Source organism: Nestor notabilis, unplaced genomic scaffold (genome assembly GCF_000696875.1).
Source record: "Nestor notabilis isolate BGI_N333 unplaced genomic scaffold, ASM69687v1 scaffold25621, whole genome shotgun sequence".
Classification (NCBI taxonomy): domain Eukaryota; kingdom Metazoa; phylum Chordata; class Aves; order Psittaciformes; family Psittacidae; genus Nestor; species Nestor notabilis.
This window is the reverse complement of record NW_009914609.1, coordinates 396-25,062: the sequence shown is the minus strand read 5'-3', so window position 1 is coordinate 25,062 and position 24,667 is coordinate 396. Positions and strand designations below refer to the sequence as shown.

The 24,667-nt window shown below is 40.2% G+C and overlaps 1 protein-coding gene across 1 annotated transcript; it reads left to right on the top strand.

The window, feature by feature from the left end:
- Positions 1-946: 946 nt before the first annotated feature.
- On the top strand, positions 947-15,785 carry N4BP2 (NEDD4 binding protein 2; the record flags this gene model as incomplete). Its single annotated transcript, XM_010023737.1, has 10 exons — positions 947-3,255; positions 4,642-4,727; positions 5,441-5,483; positions 6,790-7,034; positions 8,443-8,561; positions 9,913-10,051; positions 10,165-10,350; positions 12,808-12,976; positions 14,609-14,732; positions 15,544-15,785. Coding segments are annotated over 10 exons (3,466 nt in total), but the record flags the coding sequence as incomplete, so codon positions are not given.
- Positions 15,786-24,667: the final 8,882 nt, after the last annotated feature.

The following is a 24,667-nucleotide window of genomic DNA, read 5'->3' as shown; positions in this document are numbered from 1 at the left end:
GTTCATGAAGGGCAGGTCCTGCTTGACCAACGTGATCTCCTACGATAAGATGACCTGCCTGGCTGATGAGGGAGCGGCTGTGGACATTGTCTGTTTGGATTTAAGTAAAGCATTTAACAGTGGCTGCCACAGCATTCTCCTGGATAAACTGGCTGCTCATGGCCTGGATGGGTGTATTCTTCACTGGGTGGGAATCTGGTTGGATGGCAGAGTCCAGAGAGTGGTGGTAAATGGTGTCACAACTAGTTGGTGACCGGTCACTAGCGGCGTCCCTCAGGGCTCGGTGTTAGGGCCAATGTTGTTTAACTTCTTCATTGGTGATCGGGATGAGGGGATCGAGTGCACCCTCAGTAAATTTGCAGACAACACCAGGTTGGGTGGGAGTGTTGATCTGCTGGAGGATAGAGAGGCTCTGCAGAGGGATCTGAACAGTCTGGATTGATGTGCTGTGACCAGTGGTATGAGGTTCAACAAGGCAAAGTGCCAGGTCCTGCACTTGGGCCACAACAACCCCAGGCAACGCTCCAGGCTTGGGGAGGAGTGGCTGGAAAGCTGCTTGGCGGAAAAGGACCTGGGGATGCTGACTGACAGCCACTGAACATGAGCCAGTGTGCTTCAGTACATAACTGAATGCTGGGAATGGGGAAAACAGACTTTTAAGAAAGTACTCTTAACCCCATGCTGAAGTAAGAAAGGGGTACTTAGCAAGGGAAGTTCTGCATTGCTTAGCTCCTTTTTTATAAAGGAGTGTTGAGGTTAGGACTAAGTCATCTTAAATTTGCTTTCCTCTCATTAGAGATCTCCAGCTGGATGATTAGTGTCCTAAAAGGTGGTTTCTGGTCTGTAATTTGAAAATATTGAATAGTCAAGCCAAAACTAAAAATGTGCACAAGTGCTTAAAGGAGGTTTGAAATGGGTTTATCTTTCATTCGCATTTGTCTTTCAGAACATTACATTCTGACGTAAAGGAAGAACCTTTTGCTTCAGATTTGAGGCCTCTTGAATTAGCTGAAGATGATAAAACTTTTCCCAGTACTTCTCTAACATTAGAAAGTAACTGTGATCCTGAACATCTTCAGAAAGAGGAAAAAGAAATTGAAAATAACTCAGTGGAATGCACTTCTGAGAACAGCACTGTTCAAGATGACTTGGATGTTTATTTGTCAGATTGTGTAGAAAAAGAACTGCCCTTGGAGAAGAAAGAAGAAAAGGGAGAAAAACTAGGAAAAAGTACTGAAACAGAAAAAGATGAGATTGATGTGACCGTGACTGAAGAGTCTGTGTCCTTGCATACAGGAAGAGTTGAGGAGCACAGTGATAACAACATTCGCGAAGTTCAAACTGAAGTTGAACAATCTGGCCAAATACGTACAGAACCAAAATCAACAGAAAGTAGTAACACAGCAGAACCAAGCAGTTCAGCTTTTGACACGTCAGGAAAACCAGAACTACTGAACTTTCTGGGTGACTGGCCTGTAGAACAAACAATGGGACAGAGAATCAAAAGAGCTAGAAGACTAGAAAAATCTTCTCTAAAGAGCGATAAGGAAGGTAAAACTCCCAGTCAACAGAATCTTGAGTTAGGTAAAGAGCAAGCAGGCCTGCCTGGGACCTTTACTTTTGAAAAAGGACATGAGAAAGAAAATCTAGCCTCTGGCTGTTTCTCTGTTAGTTCAGATGAAATTACACCGCAGTTGCAAATGATAGGACATTGGCCTGTTGCAGGCTCATTAGAACAGAGACAGCAAAGGTCAAGGAGAATGAGAAAGACAAATCTGAATCAGTCCAATGAAGATAGAATTGCTGAAGGTGACATTAACAGAAATGCTCTCGAGACTGTAGATGTGCTTCATGGGACGCCTGTGAACATTGCAGAGCAACCAGATACAGAGACTTTGCATATGCACCCACCTGAAACAGAGGCTAGTGAAACAGTAGGTGAGAAAAAAACCCAGCAAAATAAGAGAATGAGGAAACATCACAAATTAGCCCTCACTTTCACAAATAACAATTTGTCCCATGCCAAAGAAGAGGAATATTTGTCAATGCTTAATGTAGAAGAGAAACAGGATGCATGCTCATGTAGTCAAAAAAGTAGCCATTCACAGACTGAATCACAGGACTTTGCTCTCCTGTGGAGGTTAGAAAAGAAAATGCTTTTTCCTGAGACTACCAAAGTATTGCATGGCAGACTAGATGGCTTCAAACCCAAAGATGTAGATACTGTTTCAGATTCTCAGGAAAAAATTCCCTATCGAGTTATGTATGATAAAAGTACATTTGTGGAAGAAAGTGAGCTTATCAATATTGATGAGACTGAAAAGCTAAATATGCTATGTAAGCTCTTTGATTCTGTTTCATTTGAAGCTGTGAAAGATCTGTATGAAAGATGTAATAAAGACATAGACTGGGCCACAGGTCTGCTCTTAGACTCTGATGAGAAGTTACGCAAAGATGTTGGCATCGAATGCTTTCAAGTAAGAGAAGCTGAGCCAGTTGTTGCAGACCTTGATTTCAAGGCAAGTACAAACTATGGTGAGAATCTTAAGGACTGTGAACAAATGTTGCAAATAAATGGGGCTATTGATATCTCTGAGCCTTCAGAAGATAAGAACTCATCGCTCAGCATTGCAGAAAGTCGAGCTGCCAAGGCAACTGTGACAGATGTTGATGTGTCTGACGCATTGACTGCTACCTCGTTGAAGGATTCGTCAGAACTGAAGAACTGTGAGGATGCAGCCCCTGGAACTGATGCAGGCAGCTCAGCAGCAGGTATCGTTGAGCCATTTGTTTCAGGAAAGGAGAAGGTAGAAGCTGAGAGTCCTGTTGAAGAACATATAAATAAGCCATTAGTCTCACAACTTGATGCCAGTTTCTGTGTACCCATGACTCTGCCTCATGGTCCTAACACAACTTCTACCAATTTGAAATTTGAATTAAATACAGAGAGCAGGAGTAACCCTTCAGAAAGCAATGCAGAGAATTCCAAAGTGATGGCTTCGTTACTGGAAGTGGATCATGCACCTCTGGTCAGTCCTAGGAATGATGAAGAACTGGAAACCCAGGGGAGTTCCGGAGAGATACGTGGTAAAGAGGAAATTGAAACTCAAAGCAGGGATGAGGCCAGAGCCAAGATACAAAGTCCTATACCAGCATCACGTGCAGCCTTCAATATAGATTGCTTAGAACTAACATTACCTCCTGAACTGGCACTCCAATTGAAAGAAATATTTGGGCCTGTTGGCATTGATGCAGGTATGAGCATAATTGTATCCATATTTTTATGTAAAAAAAAACCCAAATCCAAACAACAAAACCCCTCAGTTCGGGTGAGAAAACCTTTCTTCGTTTGCCTATGCTTTTTTCCCTTCATGCTTGGTTTTTAGGGAATGGATTTGCACAATGCCTTATGATACTGTTCTTTGCTGCTGTTAATCCAAAAATGGAACTGAACTAAGTGTGGCATAAAATATAGATGCAGCAGTGCTGCCTTCTGTCTTTGTCTTTTTGTACATGCACGTACTTTAAAATCATAAGAAAATGTATTGGCTTATTTGCATTTTGAGCAACAGGCTTTGAGCCTATATTCAGATTCTGAAGGGATATTAATATGATGAGGAAGATGCAAATTGTGACTGGCTAGGAAAAAAAAAGAAAGCTTTAGGCATCAGTTGAACTGGGGAAGGACAAGATGTTTAGAGAGAAGATAAAGGGCAGCTATACTTAAAAAGATGTAAAAGATGAAAACAGACTAGTCTGCTGAGAGACTATGATGAAAGAAGCTGTAAGCAGCTTGGACATGCATCACAGAAGTTAAAGACTGATAGAAAAAGGAAGAAAACACAAGGAATACATAGCTTGATTGTTCTCTCCTCTTCCCCCCTTCCCCTTCTTTTTTTCTTTCTTCTTTCTCTTTTTCTCCTGAAGATTACTTGATGTGAAACCCGGGATACCTGATTTATTGGTCGTTTGACTGCTGGTCTCTTTGCCTTCCATTCCTCCTCCTCCAAAAAAAAAAAAAAAGAGATTTTTGGTAGCAGAAAGGTGGTGTGTCTGAATTATGCCTTATAATGCCTTTTTAGTTTTGAAAGTGTGAGAAACATTATCAGAAATGAAAGAAGTATCATGATACCATGATAATTCCTGCTATTTCCTTTAGAATTAGAGGGCTTACTTGGAGTTTGCTTCTGTGAGTTTGTGTGTGTGAAAGGAGGCTTGTGACTGCTGTTGGACAGTGGCGAGTATGTTGTGTTCCATAAAAGCAGTTGCATGTGGATTACAATAAAACAGAGGGAATCACAGTTTCATGAATTAAACTGTGGTTATAAATTACCAGTGGCTTTGTAAAAGAAGGTTCTGATAGAAAAATGGAAAAAAGGAAGGAAGATGTAGTAACATACAATTCATGTTAACTTGGTTTTTCCTACCCTGTCAGTTTTTGACCACAGATAACAGATTCCGTGTGGAATACTTAATATATTTATTTATCTATTTATTTATTTTATCTTGGCAGTTGCTGAGGGTTTTTTGGGGTATGACAGTTTGTGCAGAATCTCCAGAATTCAAAATAACAAGCATTTTAATTGCTTAGATAAGTTTTTATAGAACGCTTTAACAAATGTATTTTCTTTCTTCCATAAGGATCACTAACTGTTGAGGATTGTGTGGTTCATATTGATCTGAATTTGGCCAAAGTGATTCATGAAAAATGGAAAGAATCTGTTCTGGTTAGTAGATATCTTGCTCATGATGTGGTGTGGCATGCTTATGCTGGGTCAGACTGTTTGTCTCTCTATGTGTTGGTCTAAATGTGTAAGATAGAAGTATCTTTGTAAAAACAATGATAAAATACAGTGGTAGTTTGAAAATATGTGGAGTATATCAGCTTGTCATGTTGTAATCATCAGAGCTGTTTAAGACAGTTTAAGGGAGGGAGAAACTGCATGTCATGAGTGCCTCATCATGAAGCCAAGGTTCTTAAAAAAGAAGGATCATAATGCACAGTTTCACCACAAGATTGATCAAAAATTCTGCTGGCCAAAAATAATTTCTGGGGTTTTGACATGTAAGAAGAGTTCCTCTATGAATAATAACATATACGAAACATTTCCATGTACATTAATTGAGAAGAGTTCTCTAACCTCCCTTCCTTCATAGCCTTATGAAACTGAATGCTTTTTGGCAAAATTTTTGTTTGGTTTATTTAATTAAGGTTATGAAACCTTAGCAGTGGGGCATGTTCATCTTGCTTGCTATGTTTTTGGAAAGATAGTTCTATCTTTTAAACTTCATAATAATTTTTCTTAAAATATCCAATCTTTGAGAAATACTGTGAGACATTATTTCGAAGCTGGTTTACTTAGAAGCTAACACTTGCAAAGTTTCACTGCAAAATTTATAGCTTGCTTCTAACATTCATGGGTTTACTGTTTTTATTTAGAAGCGTCGGAGGAGAGATGAATCATGTAAATTGTCTGCAGAAGGTAAGTGATGTATTTCTCTTAGTTGTAGAAATACTTAATTCTCATTATAAAAATATTTAATTCTTTGGAACTTCAGTAAGTTTGCAAATATTTTAACTGTTGCAAAAATTATGGGTTCATTTATTAAGCTATGCTTTTATTTATTGCTCTGGGTTCCATTTACCGTTCTCTTACAGTGGAGTGGGGGGGAAAGGAAGTTAATTATAAGCAGAATCACTAGTCCTAGGTAAATGCAAGCAAAAAGCCTATCATTTTGTGTACTTCAGAGAACTTAAAAAGAAGCTCTGCCTGGATCACACGGCTGTTTGGTAGGACTTCTGTAATCCTACAGAATTCTGTTCTGTAAGCAAGAAAAGGTGCAGCCAGAGAATTACTAGCAGAGTGAGATTCCTGTAGGTGAGGGAAAGAAGGTCAGAAATACATTAAACAGGGGAAGTTTAGATTAGCTATAGGGAGGAAGTTCTTCACAGTGAGGGTGGTGAGGCACTGGAATGGGTTGCCCAAGGAAGTTGTGAATGCTCCATCCCTGGCAGTGTTCAAGGCCAGGTTGGACAGAGTCTTGGGAAACACGGTTTAGTGCGAGGTGTCCCTGCTCATGGCAGGGGGGTTGGAACTAGATGATCTTAAGGTCCTTTCCAACCCAAACCATTCTATGATTCTATAATACAACATTGTTCACATGTTGTCTTCGTCAGAGGAATTGATTGTAGCATGAACATGTATGCCTTGTTCAAAGTCAAGATCTCTGGCAATCTAGTTTTCATTCAGGTCCCAGAAGAAATGTCCCCCTACAGCAGAACCCAGTACTCTTGCATGGGGTCTGGGTGGAGACTTGGATTGCAATGTGGGTACAAACTCTCCACTATTTGGAATGACCAAACAGTACTGCTTGCATTAACTTCTAGAAGTGTAAGTTGACATATTGTTAAGCATTTGTCCTTGAGCTGTAGAGGACAGGCAGGTAAACATGTAAACACATGAGTCAGTAAGTCACTTATAAAAGCAAACCAACCTCCCCACTTTAGTGGGTGTGGAGGGTAGTTAACAGCTGTAATGTATGTCTTGGTACTTGAAAATTTGGTGAGGGAGTCTGGTGGTTTTGCTTTTGTTTTACAAACTAGATGATCAGACAGTCTTCAGAAAATGGAATGAGGAAGGTGAAAACAATGCACTGCTTTCTGTTTTAGCATTAATGTTTTAACAAAACCCAATCCCTCTAGGTTGAAAAACTTAATTATTTTGGCTTTGTGTGTATAAATAAGCTAATAACTGTTTTATTTGTCTTCTCATTTTTATTGCTGTGAAGGTCCTACTGTGATTCAGCAGATAGATACAGATGACTCAGAAACGCTGTTATCTCAGGCTGCAGACAGTAAAATACAGAAGAAAAAAATGAGCTTCGTATCTGGCTCATCTAACAACATACAGACTAAAAACCCAGCAACATCAGACGTTTTTCCTTTTATGGATCATTGGAATGCTCAGATTCAGAAAGTTTCTCTCAGACAAATAATTTCTGAAGAAATAGCTATGCAGGAGAAACAGGACCTGGTATGGATAGCACCATTTTTAATGCAGTTTCAATTTGTTACTATTAATGAACCAGAGTATGTCTTATCTGGTGACTCATCTTTGTGCTGCTGATTTCAGCCTGAGACAAATGCATGCCAATCCGGATTGTTGATTACAGTGAGAGGAGTTTGTTTGTGGTAGATGTTTCCCTTTTAAAAATTCTCATTTTAACATTTTGGTTGTTTCACAAACAGATGACGGTGCATTTCACTCTCCAGGTTAGCATTTGAGTTTGGTTGAATTGTTTTTCTGATTGCTCACCTAAACCCAAAGACCAGTGTGAATTCCCACACTTATTGGTAAAGCAATATCAAAAAAAGTTCTTAATTGTTCTTAATTAGCTCTCTGCCTTTTTTGCTTAGAAGTGGATTGGATTGATTTTAATATTTTTTTGTAAGGAGAACCCACAACATTCCTAATGGATGAGACATTAAAAGAAGTACGTGAGGTTAACCTCAAATAGGTTTCTGTACCCACGTGTCAGAAAAGAGTAATCTTGCAAAAGATTTTGGATAATTCTGTATTTTCCACACAGTTCCCATACCCTGGCTCGTTGGCCTGTGTGTAATATGCCCTCTACTGCCCGGCAGCTGCTTGGAACAGGCATTCTTGTTTGTTACCGTCTGATAAGTAGCTGTCCTAAAAAAGAGGAGCTTTGTTCGAACTGGTATAGGAAGTTGGATCCTTTGAAAGAATGGCTTGTGGATTCTTTCTCTGAACTGCTTAACTGATAATAACAACTGTGGCTTACTGATAATAATGCTCACAGCTTTATTTACTATTTGGATTCGTGGAGCTTGGCTTTGTTCTGACCACTTTCAAATCTGAGTGCTGGAATGATCAGTCTGATTTATTCTGGGCTATAATTATGGTTTTCTTCTCAGCATGACTTCACACTATGAGTATTTATTACAATACAGCTTCAGATACACCAAAACAAATCTGTTTACACGGTTTAATAATAAGATGTTGTTTCCACCCCAGGCCCTCAGTATAGATAGTGGACTTTGTGCAAGCTTACCACTGGACTAGATAGACTAGCAGGGAATGTATTCCAGAATTTAAATTCCTCCTAAAAACTCCTCCTTTTGCTTTGTCCATTATGAGAGAGCTCCAGCTGTGTTACTTCAAATGACTGCAAAGTACTGTACAATATAATATAATACAACATACAGTACAATGCAGTACAACTCACCTGTCCCTACTTTATTCTCATCAAGTCAGTATCGCAGCTGATATTGGCATGTTGTCTTTGCTGTGGGTGCATAACTACTGCGTAGGTATTTTTTTGAAATCTTAAATAACAACCAAGTTAGATTGGCTCCTCTGTTACTGTATTTTGTTCTAATCAAGAACTTTTAATATTTTTCCTTTGTCTTATGGGTAGAATCGTGTTCCTTGTATGGCTAGAAAAGACTGTGCTGCTAAACTAAAGGAGAAGCAACTTTTTGAGATGTTTCCAACTATTAGTCAAGATTTCTTAATGGATATCTTCAAGGACAACAAGTAAGAAATCCTTTAAGTTCTGTGTAAAAACGGTGCTTGGTAACGCTCTGTATTGCACAGTTACCGTCTTAAATATTAGGAGTTAAGATATTGCTGAAGAATGGCTTTTTCCAAACTAGCACACTTTTGCAGATACACATAAAAGCAAAACTAGCTTATCTCTAAAGTAAAAAGCACATAAAAACTCTATGTGTAGCCTTGTTTCTTTTATGGGGGAGTAAACAGTTTCTTTCCTTGGGAGAAGAATGTCTCTGGGTGTTGACCTCTGACTGAATGTCAGTGGAACTGCATATTTGCTGGGGAGCTGAGGTTTAAATCAAGTGGAAGGAATTAGTGGAGGTAGTAATAGTGGATTCACAGGAAATGGGATCTGCCTAAGAGGAGAACTACCATCACTTGATGTTAGCTGTGAGTACTCTTCTGGTTACTACAGCAGCTCTGAAGAAATGAGCCATTTCTCAAATCTCTTCCTGATGACATTCTCTCTTCTGTGTTATATTTCTGGGGTATGTGGCTACCTTGTTAAATCCAAGCTGTGAGAACTGAACTTTCTTTCAAGAGAAACTTCTTTTTTCATCCTTGGCCAGTTGAACATCTCTGCATATGGGTTTGCATGCATACTTGTCAGTCTTTCTGCTTGTCCATGTTGTTACCAAATCCTTTCCTTGTGGGATGTTTAAAATACGTCCTTCATCCATTTCTGTAGCTTAAGCTTTTCACCATCTCTTGTTTTTCACATTCTAAATTCTCTTCGTAACGTTGACTTTCCAAAAATCTATCTTTACTTTTGATCAGTCTTCTTGTCTGCTTAATAAACAGCAGGAAGAATAAAGAAGAAAGAGGGCTTATTAGAAATCTGATGGCAACTTATGTCCTGTTCTCATTTCATTAAATTACTACCAAAGTTTGACTGGAAATACAAGGATTTTCCTGCTTAAATGGTTTCAGAAAACTGAGCTAGTTTTAAACTAGTTTGTACTATCTATCCCTGACCAGAGAAGATTTAAGATGAAGTAACTTATCCAGCCCAAAAAGCAGTGTTTACTTCTAAACTAATGTCTGTTTGATTAAGGTAGGATGCAATTTACTTTAGTATTTCACTGTTCTTTTAATATTCAAGTGCCCCATGATTACATTTCGGTCAAGGAAGACTGCATGTGTGTTGGTGCCAGTAATGCAGTACAGTGAGCCTGCAAGCCTTTTTGTAGCGAGGTGGCAAATTCCATTCCAGTGCTTTATTTCCATTGTAATCTATTTCTGTAACAATATCAAGGTTTATAATATGTATTTTAATAAATGTAGCAGTTATTAATAGATTTGTAAAGTCACGGATTTCGCTTATCCTTCACAGCTACTCTTTAGAACAAACCGAACAGTTTCTGAACTGTGTTCTGGAGGCAGATCCTGTAAAAACAGTTATAGCTCAAGAAAGCGTTCATCAAAATGACATGGTTTCTTCCTGCGGTGCTGCAAAGAACCGGGAGAAGAAGGTATTTTTGTTTGGTTGGGGTTTTTTTAATAGTAGTTACAAACATACCGAAGTCTATGTTAATGAAAACACCTGACAGTGCATACTTGGCCTCAACACTGCAAATTCCTACAGGCAAAAAAAAATAAGGAAGAGGATGAACCTTTGAGTGAAATACTTCAAAAAATTGAGTATCCACAATACGATGATTTGAGAGCAGAAGCTTTTTGTCACCAGCAAAAGAGACAGGAATGTTTGAAAAAGGCTGGGGAGGCCCATCACATGGGTATGAAGTCTGTGGCAGCATTTTATGCTCATCAGGTAAATGTAAACATTGTGCTTTTTGCCTGAATTTGTAGAGGTACTTAAATGCTGAATTGGAAGTTATAAGAAAAGCATTGTGCCTACTAGAGTTGATAAATTTGCTCAATTACTGTTTCCTATGTAGGTGTTGTATTGAGAATCACCTTACAAGTAAACTCTCTTTCACTAGTAATGATACTGATACAGGAAGCTGATGTAAGCAAATTCAGTGCAAGACCTTGTGAAAGATGGTATTTAGCGCTCAGTCACACATACTTGTTTGCTCATAAATTGCATCCTCACATCCAAATACTTGCAAGCACCAAGATTTTGTCCATGTGGTCTGGCCAGGTTCACTCATGTGTAACATGGCCTGCAACAAACAGCAGTTTTCAAATCCTTCACTTGTCCCTTGGGTTCCTCTTTATTGGTGATGAACTGTTTTTAGGTATTTTCTGTACTTTCTAGGAGTATTAAAATGCTGGGCTTAAACCATGACAAAAGGACAGCTATTAAAAGTAGGACAGATATTAAGATGTGATCTTCTGCCTCAGAATCTTGCTTGCTTCACCTGCCACAGATCCTGGGCAAGATTGGGCCTGCCGTCTTTGCTTCTTTGTTCTGACTATCTTTATGGCTACAGTGTGTCTTGGGTTGGGATAAACGAGGTGTAGTATGCCATGGTTTTTGCTATCCATCTGGTTTTAGAATGTAAATCTGCTGCTGCTAAGTCTTGCGTGCTCTGGCCTTGGAGCACGGGCTCTCTGGTCTTGATTCAAGCAGATTTCTTCGTATATACCAGTTTGATAACGGTTGATCGTTGTTGTTGTTGATCATATTCTTGATTGTAAGTATCAACTGTTCTTGTAATCATAGCATACCAGGATCATCCGGTCCTACCTTTCTGGACAAAGCATGACCTGGACTAGATGTTCAAGCACCCTGTCCAGCCAAATCTTAGAAGTATCCAACAGTGAGGAATCTCCACTTTTAAGTACTGATAGGCTTGGGACATCGAAATGTTCCGTACATTGGCTTCTTGGTGCCTTCACATGAGACCATTGATTCACACCATTCTAAAAAAAAAATTGTTACAAATATCTTCAAAGGCTGTAGCTTTTCTCTGATGTAATAGCATATAAAAATTGTTAAGAATTCACGTTATAGAACCATTTAATTTTAACTACGAGTTGCATTATGACAGAACAAAAATATAATAATGAATCACTTGAATTTGCTTATTATCTTAAAAAAGCTTTCATGCAATTGGCATAACATCACTCTAAATGTTTAGATTGTTACTATGCATGTAGGAAATACTGATTATTGGTCTTCATAATGAACAGTTTATGTTCTTGGTTTATAAATTCTTGAAGTTTGGAGAGATTCTAAACGTACGTCTGTGTAATTTTAAATAGAAGTCTAATTTCAAGTCCTGTCTTTCTTTTGTTCTTAGCCATAACATGTACAGTGGGGAAATGTATTACATATTTTCTTCTAGGCAATAAAAAAGCACATTAAGCTACCTTTATTCATGAAAAATACTTGATGCCTGGTGGTGTTAGCCTGTCTTGGGAATCCTCTGCAAATGAGAGTTACGGGGCTGATGTCTGTAATGTAATACATTTCAGATGGTCCATTTTAAGAACAGGCTGTCACTTCTGTTGTCTTGAGCCCTTTTCAGTCCAATACCTGGAGTCAAGTCTTCCATTCCTTTTCAGAGTGTGCCTACAGATCTCTGAAGACATAATTTGGTGCTTCAGTCTCTCAGATGTTGCCACTGCACGGTTCAGAGGAAATAGTTGTTACTTGTTCACCATGTAATGTCAATAGCCCTGTACTGCTCCTTGCCATTAATTCCAATAGGGACTGTATTGACCTTGTCAGTCATAAAAGATTTGTCAAAAATATAAGGATAGATAATAGGCAACTATTTAAAAAGAAAAAAAAACAACCTAGAAGTGTTTGCCCTTGGCTTGTCTGATTTTTAGGAAATGCTTTGAGAAGAATTAACCTCAACTAGAACACTCAGCAGGTTTTTCCTGAGCTGTTGGGCATTTTCTCTGACATTGTTTCACTAAATTTTTAGCAAAATATTAGCAGAAAGAAAAATTCTATGGTTAAGATAATAAATCTGAAAATCAGCATGGAATATAACTTTTTAGCTTATGTAAAGACCTTATGGTTTTGTACCTTTTCTGGCTTCCCCCCACACACACACTCCTTGTAAGGCTTTTGTTATAATTTCTTCTTTGTGCCAGCTTTGAGTGGTTTCTTAAAAACAGATTTCATGAAATCTCCTTGTGAGTAGGTCTCACTGAGCCTCTTCTACAAGTTCTGTTGGGATTATAAATTTTACTGCTTCAAACTGTGAGCTAAAAGCACCCTGCCAGTACTGTCATTTTGAAACGAACCACCAGCATGGAGCTTACATTATGTCTCGGCATGTAATAGTTGCTGTGCTTATGAATAAAGGGTCGCCTTCATGAGCAGAAGATGAAAGAAGCCAACCATGCAGCTGCTGTGCAAATCTTTGAGAAAGTAAATACCTCCTTGCTGCCTATGAATGTGTTGGATCTGCATGGTCTCCATGTGGATGAAGCAGTGAATCAGTTGTCCAGAGTGCTGCAAGAAAAAAGCGAAGGTAGGATTAAGCTGTTATTTCTTGCCCCCTAAAAGTTATTCTCCTAATTTTCTGCTAAGAAATGATATATGACATGGAATTGGTTTTGGTTTTTTTGACATGGCAGTGATGCATTTTCCTCTCTGTCTTGCTGTGCACCACTTTCCCCAACTTCACATTGCTTTGTCGGAACTACGTTACTTTTTTAATCTTTAAAGAAAAATCATTATGTTGGAATTCTAACCACAGTGATTACATTGTCTTCAGCTTTTTCATGAAAGTGTGTGATCTTAGCTATCTTTCGGTAACTTCCATACCAGTTTCCCAGCAGGATCTCTTGAGATCAGAATACTGCTGCTCCCTTTATAAATGCCATTTTGTGCAGTTTTGCTTGAGGGCTTGCTTTTTCTCCCAGTTGAGTGTTCAAGTACTTCATGAGTGTTCTTGCTGTAGAGAGATAAATTTTCAGCATTATTAGTTTACTGTATAAATTTAAGCACACTGGGAATGCTTTTATAAGAAATATTTCTTACACGAGGTACCACTCCACAAACTCAATTCTTTGGAAACAGCTACTCCACATAGCAGAAGCAGAACTGTTCAGTAGGGCTTTGGATAATCATTTTCTTTCAGTGTACATCAGAGAATTAAATTGCATTATCTAGTGCTATTCCTAAAATGATCTTGTATACTTTAAGCTGTAACCTAGTGCTTTTTAGAGCTAAATTTCTTGAGCTGCACTTATATCAAGAGTCCTGGAATAATGGTAGGGGCTCTCTGTTCAGTCCATTCACCTAAACTGAAAAAAAACTTCCGTGTGAATACATGGGAAAGGGATCAATACCGAGGACTTAGTGCTGGCAGAATTAATGGTAGACTAATGTAAAACCCAAGTAAGAGAGAGAGAGAGAGAGAGAGAGGGCGGTTGACATGTCACATAAATTCGTAATCTCGAGCTGTCAAATCTTGGCTTGTTGTGAGAATCCAGTTTAATTTGTGGGTTTACTCTTTTTCAGAGTGTTAATCTAGATTGCTGTGATCTCTGAGAGAAGAGCAGTTTCTTTTCTTATCAGGGCTAGATGCCCTGATAAATGTTATGTAATATGTTGATATATTGATCCACGTGTCACAGCATACCAGAAGTTAGTCCAAATAAGTGTGACTTAAATGTTGAAAACTGTGTAGATTTATATTTTCCTCCTCCTTCCATTATCCAGCAAAATGTTATTTCTTTACTCACATTATTTTTAGATAAAACATGAAACAATAGGGAGAAGTGTCACTTAAAAAGTAACTAAATTACACCCACCCCTTTTAATTTTGCAATTTTAATTTAGATCCCAGGATATAAATTCCCAGTGAGGATCAGATGATAGAAACAGTAAAGCGCTGTGAAATTAGAAGGATTTTGCGATGATCACAACATGCATATTGCAGGCAACCTAGATTTGAAAAGTTTGACTCTGTTTTTTCAGAGTATCTTTTTCAGAAGAGAGGGAAAATGGCTATGTTTATGTACAAGAGGCACAGCCAGGATGGGAAAGAGAGGTTCTAAATCACTAGTGAGAGTTTTCAGAACGGATGGAAAGGTCATACTGAATGCCAAGTCTCTGCTGAGGGAAATCTTAACCGTTACAATCCCTGCTGTAACAGAGTACCAGCAGACCGGTGGTAAACCGTATCTCTGTGTTATCACGGGAAGAGGAAGCCATAGTCAGGGAGGAGTTGCTCGCATCAGACCAGCAGCTATGAGATACCTCACAAGCCACAACTTCAGGTGAGTTAAGATTTGTGTTACTGATACTTTTTTTTTTTAACCCACATTTAACTAACTGAAAATTGAAGTTAATTTTAGAATACTGTTAAACTACTAAATAGATCAAGGCAGGTCTGCTGTTTCAGGTTAAAGTAGGTCTGCTATTTGGTAATCCAGTCCAAATGTGTGACATAATGCCATTTTATACACGGCACCTATGAAATGTTATATCTTTTCCTCCGAGATAGATGAAAACACTGTGAATTAAATTTATCTAACATAGTGTAATTGCATATTTCCATTTAGTTGTTAATCCTGATTTTTATTGGTCTCCAATACCTGCTTTAATGCTTAGCTTCTTACATGGGACAGCAATTTAACACATCTGGGTTTGCATCAGTGTGTTTGCTGCTTTTTCTTTATAGGAATGTGTGAAGGTGACTGTAATGGTGGGACTCAGAAACAGCAAAGACTTCCCTTCTTACTTTGTATGGAAGACAAGGGAGAAAATTTGTTTTGGAAGAGGGAATGAAAAGGGAGCAGGAAAAGGAGCAGAATTAATATAACCAAGAATATTGGCCAGCATATCAGCATATTTTTTGCCTTAAATCTTCCCCTTAGTTCCTGCTTGTTTCCAGCTCTTCCCCTCTCCAGACCCTGTAAAAACCTTCTTGACTATCACATCCAGAGGACATGATGCTGATTTCCTGACTCTCACCTGCATGTATACTTGACCGAAAACCTTACCACTTCCCATATGTTTGATGAGGGCTGAAGGAGGTGGCATTGCACGTAGCTTTCATGTTGAAGCTTCATCTTTTCTTGTTTACAGATTCACAGAAATAAAACCAGGCTGCCTGAAAGTCATGCTGAATTGAAGGGTTGTCAAGAAGAGGAATATAGAAACTGAGGTGTGAGATCACAGCTAAAAACTTTTTGAACAACTGCAATAGTATTTTGTAATCTGTTTTAAGGGATGATATTTTATTAGAAATGGTCTCAATTTACAGCAAGTGTTTTTGTCAGTATGTTTCCAAGAAAATTTTTGTGTGGAACGGATCCTTTTTTGAACCTGCAAAAAGAAGACACTCACAGGATTTGAAGTCTCAGAAACGCAGATTGAGAACTCTGCTGAGCAGTACATAATGTTTTACAGGGAAGTGAAGGTATAATTTTTAAATATAACTGTCTTCTCAGTATATGCAGGATATGTTGTCTGACCCTCACACATTTTAATTGCTGTGGATTCTGTGCATTTAAAACATAGTACTTTGTGTGATGTTATTTTGTGATTCAGAACTTTGTGCTAAACCCTTGAGAAGAGCACAGGGGAGGTGGGAACTGGGCAACTACTGGTATTTCAAATCCAGTTACAGCCGAGTGCTAAATCTTTCCAGGTTTATTCAAAAGCCTGATGTTTTTTTAGTGATTATTTTGTGATGAGTTGACCAGTTCTATTGTCCTTTTTCCATTTTAAACTTCTCCAGATACTGATGGGTGTTGCATATAAAGGACTGTGCATTAAGACCAGCTGTGAGTTTGGTAATTTTGCAGACTTACTGTCATCTATTAAAGGGAAAAATACAACACTGTAGTTCAATCTCTACTTACACAGAGCTAATACTGTAATTTTACAGTATTTATGCAGGAAATGCCCTTAACTTTTCTCAACATCTGCTGGGTTAAAAGCATTTCTTCCTTTATGGCATTTTAAATGAAGCAAATTGAGTACCAATTCACTTTACAGGTGTCTAATAGTGACGTGTCTTCATTCTGTGTGTATTAAATTCGGTGATTTCCTTGTAGAAAATACAAGTGTCAGTGAGAAATTTTAAATATATTTTTAACATCAAAGTGATTGCTAATACTACAGTAGTAATTGCCTAACTGGAAAGTCTGGGAATACAGAAGTTATCCCATTGGTGGTGGTGTTGCATCAGCATCTAGAAATACCTGTTTAAAAAAACAAAACAACAACAAAAAAACCCAAACCCCTCCCCCCCCCCCCAGTTAAATACAGACATCAGTACTGTGGCAAGTGTTTCCAGTAAGCAATCAAAAATGTTTTGAATAGAAATATCTTCTAGCATGCATTACTACTTGTATTTATGTCTTTGCCTGTTGAAAGGCATTCACATTTTTGTTGTAAGGCTTTTTCAGAACAGGTATCGAGTTGTGTATTAGGAGCAATATTAATAGGTTAAGGATTAAGGGGAGGGCTTGTTAATTTTAAACCACTTTTGCAGTAATTCTTATCCAGGAACTGCATGCACACAGAATTTGTGTCTGAATCCATATATGTGTGCAAGTTCTGCCATTTGTGTGCATGAGTAGTAATAAGCAAGGAACTTCTGTGAGAAAAGCTGTGCACAGAAATAGGTTTCCCTTGAAAATGTGTCTATATGTTGCTGACAAACTGCAAGATATGATGTTTCCTGAATATCTGTATTTACTGTAATATATATATACAGTGAATGCAATGTAGACTTAAAAATGAGTTTGTCATGCTTCAACAGATACAATTGTCTTTTCATGGTGATTTCAAGTGGAAGAATAGCTTGAATAATATTTAATCAGATGGACTTTTACTGGGATAATAGTCATAATATTTTTTGCAAGTACTTAGTTCATCTGAATCATGTCCTTCGTCTTTTTCTTTTTCTCTGGGCTGCTCATGTAACCAGTAGGTGAAATACAAAAAAGTCTGCTCCACAAACAGCATTAGCAGGGCTGTTTCTCTTACTGCACAAACTCCTGTGCAGTGAAGTCTGTGCTCCACCCTCTGTGGCAGTGCCTAAATGGACTGAGATGTCACTTCGGCACTTGGTCTTGAGACAACAGTTCAGACTGTAGGCAGTCCAGGGTGCAGATGCCGGAATTGCCTTAGTGAACTTAGGATCTTTCTTTTGGACCAAGGAACTTCATTCTGCTCCTGAACATGTTTTCGTTGGTGCTACTGTTTATACCCAATGGAGATGCAGCTTTCTGGGGCAAGTCTTTAAAGTGGAGTCCCTGTTGTTTGGCTCGGGTGGTTGAGTTGCCCAGCAAAGGTCCCAGTGTATGCTCAGAATGTTGTGTGTTGAGGTGTTGGGTGCCCAAGCCCTACAGCGATGTGCTTGTAAACAGGGAAGTGGCAAAACATCTGTTTGGTTTGAGAGAGGGTCTGATTCACTCAGCATATTCACACCTTTCCTGACATGGGCAAAGACAGCTTAGATTGCAGTTCAACAGACAAGCAGGAAAAATTGTTGTCTTGCCCATCTGTACCTCATAATCTAGTTGTTGACAAGTACCCTGGAGATGAGAAACACAGCTTTTTACCTGCTTCTGGTTTATCAAGGGGATGATGGATGATTGTGCTTGACTCTTGCTTCCCCAGAAAATGCATAACCAGTGTGCTCAGGGGTATTCTTGAAGACACCACTTCCTGAGCCTCTTCCAAAGTCACTACTGTAAGATAAAAATGCACAATCAAGGGGACAAGAGATTAAAGACTAAAAATTGTATAAACTTTTAGTCTGGAAGAGGGCTAGAACTCTGCAGAAAAGGAGGTTCACTGTACTTCCATGTTATTTTTTCATCTCTTACTCCTGTTTGGATAAATGCATAAAAATGTTCAGGGCAAAACCTCAGCTACACCCATTACTAGGAAAGTTTTTCTCCAGTCTCTCAAAGTCATCAGAGGAGTACATAGCTTAAGAGCAATGCAGAGTGCTTCTCTCTCCCTCTCTTTATTGTCCTTTTGCGTACAGGTTGGGGTTCACTAAGGTACTCTGAATACCCTATGTGCTTATAGGTTGACTATTCACCTGGTAAAAGTTGTTTGATTACAGCCTGAACTTTAATGGAAGATGATGGTTCAAATTCGTTAACATGGGCAGAACTGATCTTGCCTGTATTGAAGTTAGTGACAGAGCCTTTACCAGCTTCAGCAACTCGGGGTGAGGCATTGCAGTTCCAACTTGGAGAAAATATAATGAGCTTACCCTTTTTCTTCCATATGATCTTGAGCATGTGCTTAGCAGCTGTGCTGAGCTGGATACAAGATGGAGCAGAAGATGAGTGCACGGAGAGAAAGAAAGTAGATTTTTATTAGTAAGGATCTCCATGCCTTCAGCTACTTGCCAAACTGTCCAGAAAAAAAACCCACTGGACTTCTTGTATTTCTTTGACTGTTTTAAAATGTATAGTGGTTGAATTACATCAAATATAATTGTTTCAAGATGGTATTTCAAAGTAGGTTACGTTTTAGAACTTTTAGCCTTTCTGATGTCTTTTGCAATTACATCAGTGAGAATCCTGAGGTATTGTGTAAATTCTGTATCATCTTATACTTTTAATTAAAATAGCACTTAACAGTATTGCCACCAGCACTCTGAAATAACGTGCGACTGTTAAAATACCTATTTTGTGTACCACTTTTTATCCTATTCTTCAACAGTACGTGGTTGTGATGACTGGTAGCTTTTAATACGTGACTTTTGGGTTCTTTTTTGAAAAACATTTTAACCTTTATCCCAATTTTTCCTTAGAAAATTTATCTTTTTTGTATAGACATATATACAAAATTTAATATTGTGCTAGCATTGATGAATAATCTTACAGTAAATTAAAAAACAAAGACCCAGAGGTGCAGTGAAGAAAGTTGTTCTCCTGAGTAATGTGTTTAAAAATATATTTGTTGATTGTGAAAGTAGTAGGGCAAAAGTGATATTTAAAAAAAATGTTTCAAGATACCTTGACAACACTTTAATGACTTTTGCTTTTAAAAATATGTGGTACAATTTATTTAAACTTAATGGTTTTGTAGGCCTGTTGAAGGACACCTCAGGCAAAGTTTAACTGCGTTTTTTTTGTGGCTGTTGGAAACCATTGTGACTTGGGAATTCCTATTTAAATAATGTCCAGATGCTCTAGTCAAAACCTAGAACATCACTAGAACTAGAACATCTGGAACATTACTGTTGTGAATATGTGGAATGTCATGGAAGATCTCGTAGGCTTAGCAGAACATGCACTCTTAAGGTTTTACTTGAGGAGGTGAAAAGTAGCCACATTGTTACTTAATCTTGCCACAAAATGTGGTGGGTAGACAAGAAAATAATTTAGTTGCTGATAATGGCAAAGAGGGATCATCATAAATGTAATATAAGAAGTTATACATAGACTGTATGTTACTGATGCTTATGTCTTCAAATGTAATTCACATTTCCAGAACAATATCATGCTCTTAGTGGAGCCAAGGAGAGGATAGAGTATCAGCACCCTAACAAAAGAAGAGTTTGTCAACTTACCACAGTTCCCAAGTACCATGTTCTCTTAAAAAGGCCCACACAAACCCCAGTGCTATTTCACCTAAGTAAACTCTGCAGAGGATTAAATGACTATATGCAAATATGCATGTGAAAAGACCTAGTATTGCAGCTACCAGCTGTTAGGACCAGTACCTTGGAAGATACAAATGTCTATTTTTAAATTAAAATAAAAAAATGCTTTTTTTATCTGTATAAAGTTGTAATTTTGCTGTTAACTGTAACTTTCATTTTTTACTGAAATACAGTTTTGTAATTTGCATTTAGAATTTCTAATGTGAAAAGGATTTAAAAATGTAGTTTAATAAAGGATTTTTGCCACAAGTATAGCCTTCTGTCTTTCCTTGAAAGACTACATCTCAGCTTGTAACAAATTTTGTCAAATAGTAGTCTTGGAGTTCTGCATGAAAGCCACTTGCCTTGACTTCAGTTTACCATCTGTAGGGAGATGAAGCAACCATCTGCGGGCGTAAAGAGGAACAGATTTGTGGCCTGATTTTAAGTGTTGTGAGTGGGCGCTGAATGCTCACATTACTGAAAATGAGGGTCATGGTTTCAGATTTTTTTGGCCTGAAGATGCTGAAGAGATGCTGTTCATGTCTAGCTTATCTTGTGGGAGAGTGAGGGAGTGGCATATGTCAAGGGGAGGGGCAGCTATGGCCACTGTCAAGAGGAGAGTTTGCGGGAGGGAAGTGTGCTGGTTAGACCTCATTTAGCAAGACCCCATGGGTCGGGGGCAGTGATAGGTCAGCTCATGAGGAAGCATCATTGCTTTATCATTGTGGATTCGGAGCTAGTAAGCCTGGCTTTTCCCAAGCCTGCTCTGTGCAGATCAAATGAGCGCTTTGTGTGTCATGTTCCTGGAAGTGTGTGGAAAGACACATGAGAGCAAAGTGTTGGTTGGAGTCCAGCCTATTTTTGTTAGCTCAGGTTGAGGACGACTGGCTTTGACACGAGTTAACTCCTATGACTTCACTGCCTTGTAGCTTGGCTAGGCTGCAGAGGCAAGCCAGGCTTCCGCATTTGCACAGCAAAGCCCTAAGTAATAAGCTGTTCAAGAGAGCAGGGAAAACAGGTTTGGGGAACACATGAAAGTTTAGTAGATGCTGGCTTAAATCTGAGGTGGCTGATTCTGAGCCACAGCTACTAGACCACAGAACTGGCAAAAGCATGGTTGGTTGTGTGCTCCTTACTTACTCCTTAGGACTCCTTGGTCTGTCAGTGTGGCTCAAGGTCCACCTTGGGGATCAGTCTCTCAAATTGTCATGTTTTAAAATGGAGGTACTGCTACTGGACTTGCTTTCTTTCTGGAGCCAAGACAGCAGTTCATCGTGGAGACCCAGCTTTACTCCTGTCCTTGCTAACACCGCCCACCCTGAGTCACCAGCTGCTGTTGCAGTCCATGACCTTATTTCCCCTGTGTGCTGGGCTAGCTCTGAGCTCCTCTCTGCTTGCAGCTGGGAGCTTGCTCCAGCACTCTGTGGATTTCTGAGAGTCCTTCTCCCTATTTAAAAGTGGGAAATGGAGTATTTTAGTCTGTCATTACTTAGGGAAATGATTTGAACTCTAAGGCTGAAAATTTAAGTGGGTAACATAAAAATACTGCCTGAGGCAAACAGAAAATTTCAGCCCAGATCGTTAAACTATAATTAAACATTGTGTCTGTTGGTGGAATGAATCGGGTAGCTCGACAATAGGTGGTGCCCTTGCCAATGGCATTGAGTGATGGTGGCAGCAGCTTTTACGGTGCCAGTACTGGAGCTGTTGTTTCTCTGTATGACATGTACTAAAGGATGTTATTACACATCACGTGCTGTTCGTTTCTTCCTTGGAGGGAGAATACTGTATTCGGAGTATTGTTCTGGTGACTTCTTTTTTCTTCTTTACAGATGGGTGTGGTAGAGTTTGTTTTCAAAATCTACTTACTGCTCTGTGCTGAAGAGGGGGAAGACAAGCTCATTTTGCACTCCGATTTGAAGAAGATAATGTGGAGTTTCTCCTTTAGCTAACCTGGTTTGCTTTTTGTAGGTTAGCTGTGTGGATGCTTGGATGAATCAGCCTGTTTGGAGACTGACACAAAGACATGCTGTTTGGTGGAGTCCTGTCCCACTGTGGGTGTTGCTGGTGGCATAGTGTCTTCTTGAAACCCTCATGGGAAAAGACACTCTTGATGTTGCTTGACTTTGTGCGTTACGGGGCCTGGCTGGGCTAGCAATGGCTTCTCAGTAGTTGCCATCATTCATTCTGCAGGATAGGTCAGGAGATAAAGTTCCCTTCTTCCAACAGCTTGAGTGGCTTCTACACGCATTTGGAAGGTGCCATCTTTTGAGGATTAGCTCAGAGAGCTTTTCCCATAAACAGGGCCTGTGTTTGTCCTGAGTGACATTTAGGAGCTTTGGAGAATCCACAAGACTTTACTACCTTCGGGCTCGTCTGCCCTGTGTCCCTGAGTGCTGGAGAGCTCAGTGAGGTCTGCAGCCTGTCTCTCCCAGTGGAGATGGTGAGGAAACCTGGGGGCACAGACATACCCTGTAGGCTGTAAGAACATTGTGGGGAAGATCTATGGAGGCATGTGGATGGGACACGTCTGAGGGGGCACATTGCCAGGTGCAGGCGCAGCCCTGAAAGAGCTGTGGGGAGGGCTGGCTACTGGATCCACACCAGTACCAAGGAAGTGCTGTGATGAAGAAGAAAGGCTTGTTACTCCATGAGGGGCTTTATGCCGGAGGATGGATGGTGGCATGGAGGAGGGGCATGCCAGTGGATGGAGAGGATGGCAAGCACCAGAAGGGATCTGCAAAAGCTGATAGGGGAAGGTGTGGCATGGTGGGTGGGCAGTGCAGAGGTATCTGGGAGACCCTGAGGCACTGCCGGACCACGTAGTAAGGTACCTCTCAGGGATGGGGCACTACCGCTAGGGCAGCCTATTCCATCAGCTCCAGCAGAGCTGGTACATCCAAACCAGCCTCTCAAAGCTGACTGTTGCTGGGATGCACCATTCAGAAGTCTTGCTCTGGTACAGCTCAACATCCTGTGAGTGACTTGTTTTTGTACCATGTTTGGGTTTTGGGTTTTCTCTTAGCTTTACGTAGCTTTCGTATTTTTAAAAATGCTACCAATCTTTGTCATGATAGAGACAAAAACCGTGTTGCAGACTTTGGGGGTGGGATGGGAGGACTTGCAGGTTTGGTAGCTTTTTTGGCAAAAAATTGGGGCTTTTGGCATCCATTCCATGATGAACATATAGACGATCCCTGCCACTTCATGGTTTGAAAAAGCAGCCATGTATCCCTAGTGCCACCAGAGTTCCCCATGGCCTGAGCCCCCTGTGCTGTCATTTTGTGTGATCTTTAACTCAAGCCATGGAAACAGAAAGGGCTAAGGGGGAGCACAGGATAAAAGCCACCATCTTGCTTTTCTCCCTCTTATCCTAAGCTGGTTTGTGTCCTTTGTCATGATGCTGCATCTAAAACTAAATTTGTGTACTCCTTGTGAGTAGGGAATGTTTTATCATATGGCTCAGGAGACATCTTACATGACCTAGGGAGCACTAAAATAATAGTATAAATAGTAAATGGTGATGCATTTCCTCTGTGTGATCAGGTTGTGGCACCTGTAGCTTGCTTTGGGCAGTTGGACACTGCACTGTGGCAGTGCTGCTATGACAGTTGCTCTTTCTACAAGCTTGGTAAGCAGCTGTATGGATCATTATTGGTTTTGTGCTATCCTGAGGAACAGGACCCTCCTCCTTCTTACACACCTATGGCTGGTTGTGCACACTGGGCAGGAGAGCAAGCAATGGAAATCCTCTGCGTGTGCCACAGATTTAATCGATTTGGCCTGTAAATGGAGGAATGGCAGCTCTGTCAAGCCATGCAATGGGAGCAATGTGTGAGAGCGTTCGCCCTGTCGGCTAACTCACAAGGCATTGCCTTGGATTCCCACCTCTAAGTCAGGGTAAAAATAATCTTCCTTACTTGTGTGTCCCTCTTGCCTTTCCACATTATCCCCTTTTACTCTCTTTCAGTGCCATACAGGCGAGCCATAGGTGATCAGAAGTTTCAGCTTTTTGGTGTTTATCAAGATAGAAATGTAAAGTTTCTATTTTGATACATTGCAGAGAGAACAGAACATCCCTGGAGGGACTATGTACCCTGGCTGTCGGGGGGAATTTCCCCATTCAGTGCTCTGGGAGCAATTCAGGTCATCTGTGTGCGGCTCCTGTTCTGAGCCTCCTTCTGGGGAAACATTTCCATGTTCATGGAGTAGAAATGAGCAGCTGGCTGGTGAAGCAGGGAGCCCGAGGTGCGTGGTGTGACTACCCCCATCTTCAAACCGGGAGGAAGTGGGGAAAACACGTTCAAAATCAAGAGCACTGCTGCCTTCGCCTTGCTGTTTTTCCCGATGGCTGCTGGCTGTGCTGGGCAGGAGGCCCGCTTTGTGCCGGCATGTCTTCGCTGAGGAGGGAGCCCCGCGGCAGGGCAGCGCGGTGGGGCTGGAGGGTGCCCGGGAGCTGTGTGCTGCGTGTTAACGTTGCTGTTGTTAAGCTGCCCTGAGCTGCGGCGTCCTGCTGCGCGGTGCCACCGCCATGGCGGCACTGGGCGTGCTGAGGGCAGGGAAGGGGAAGCCGCGGGCCGGGGCCGG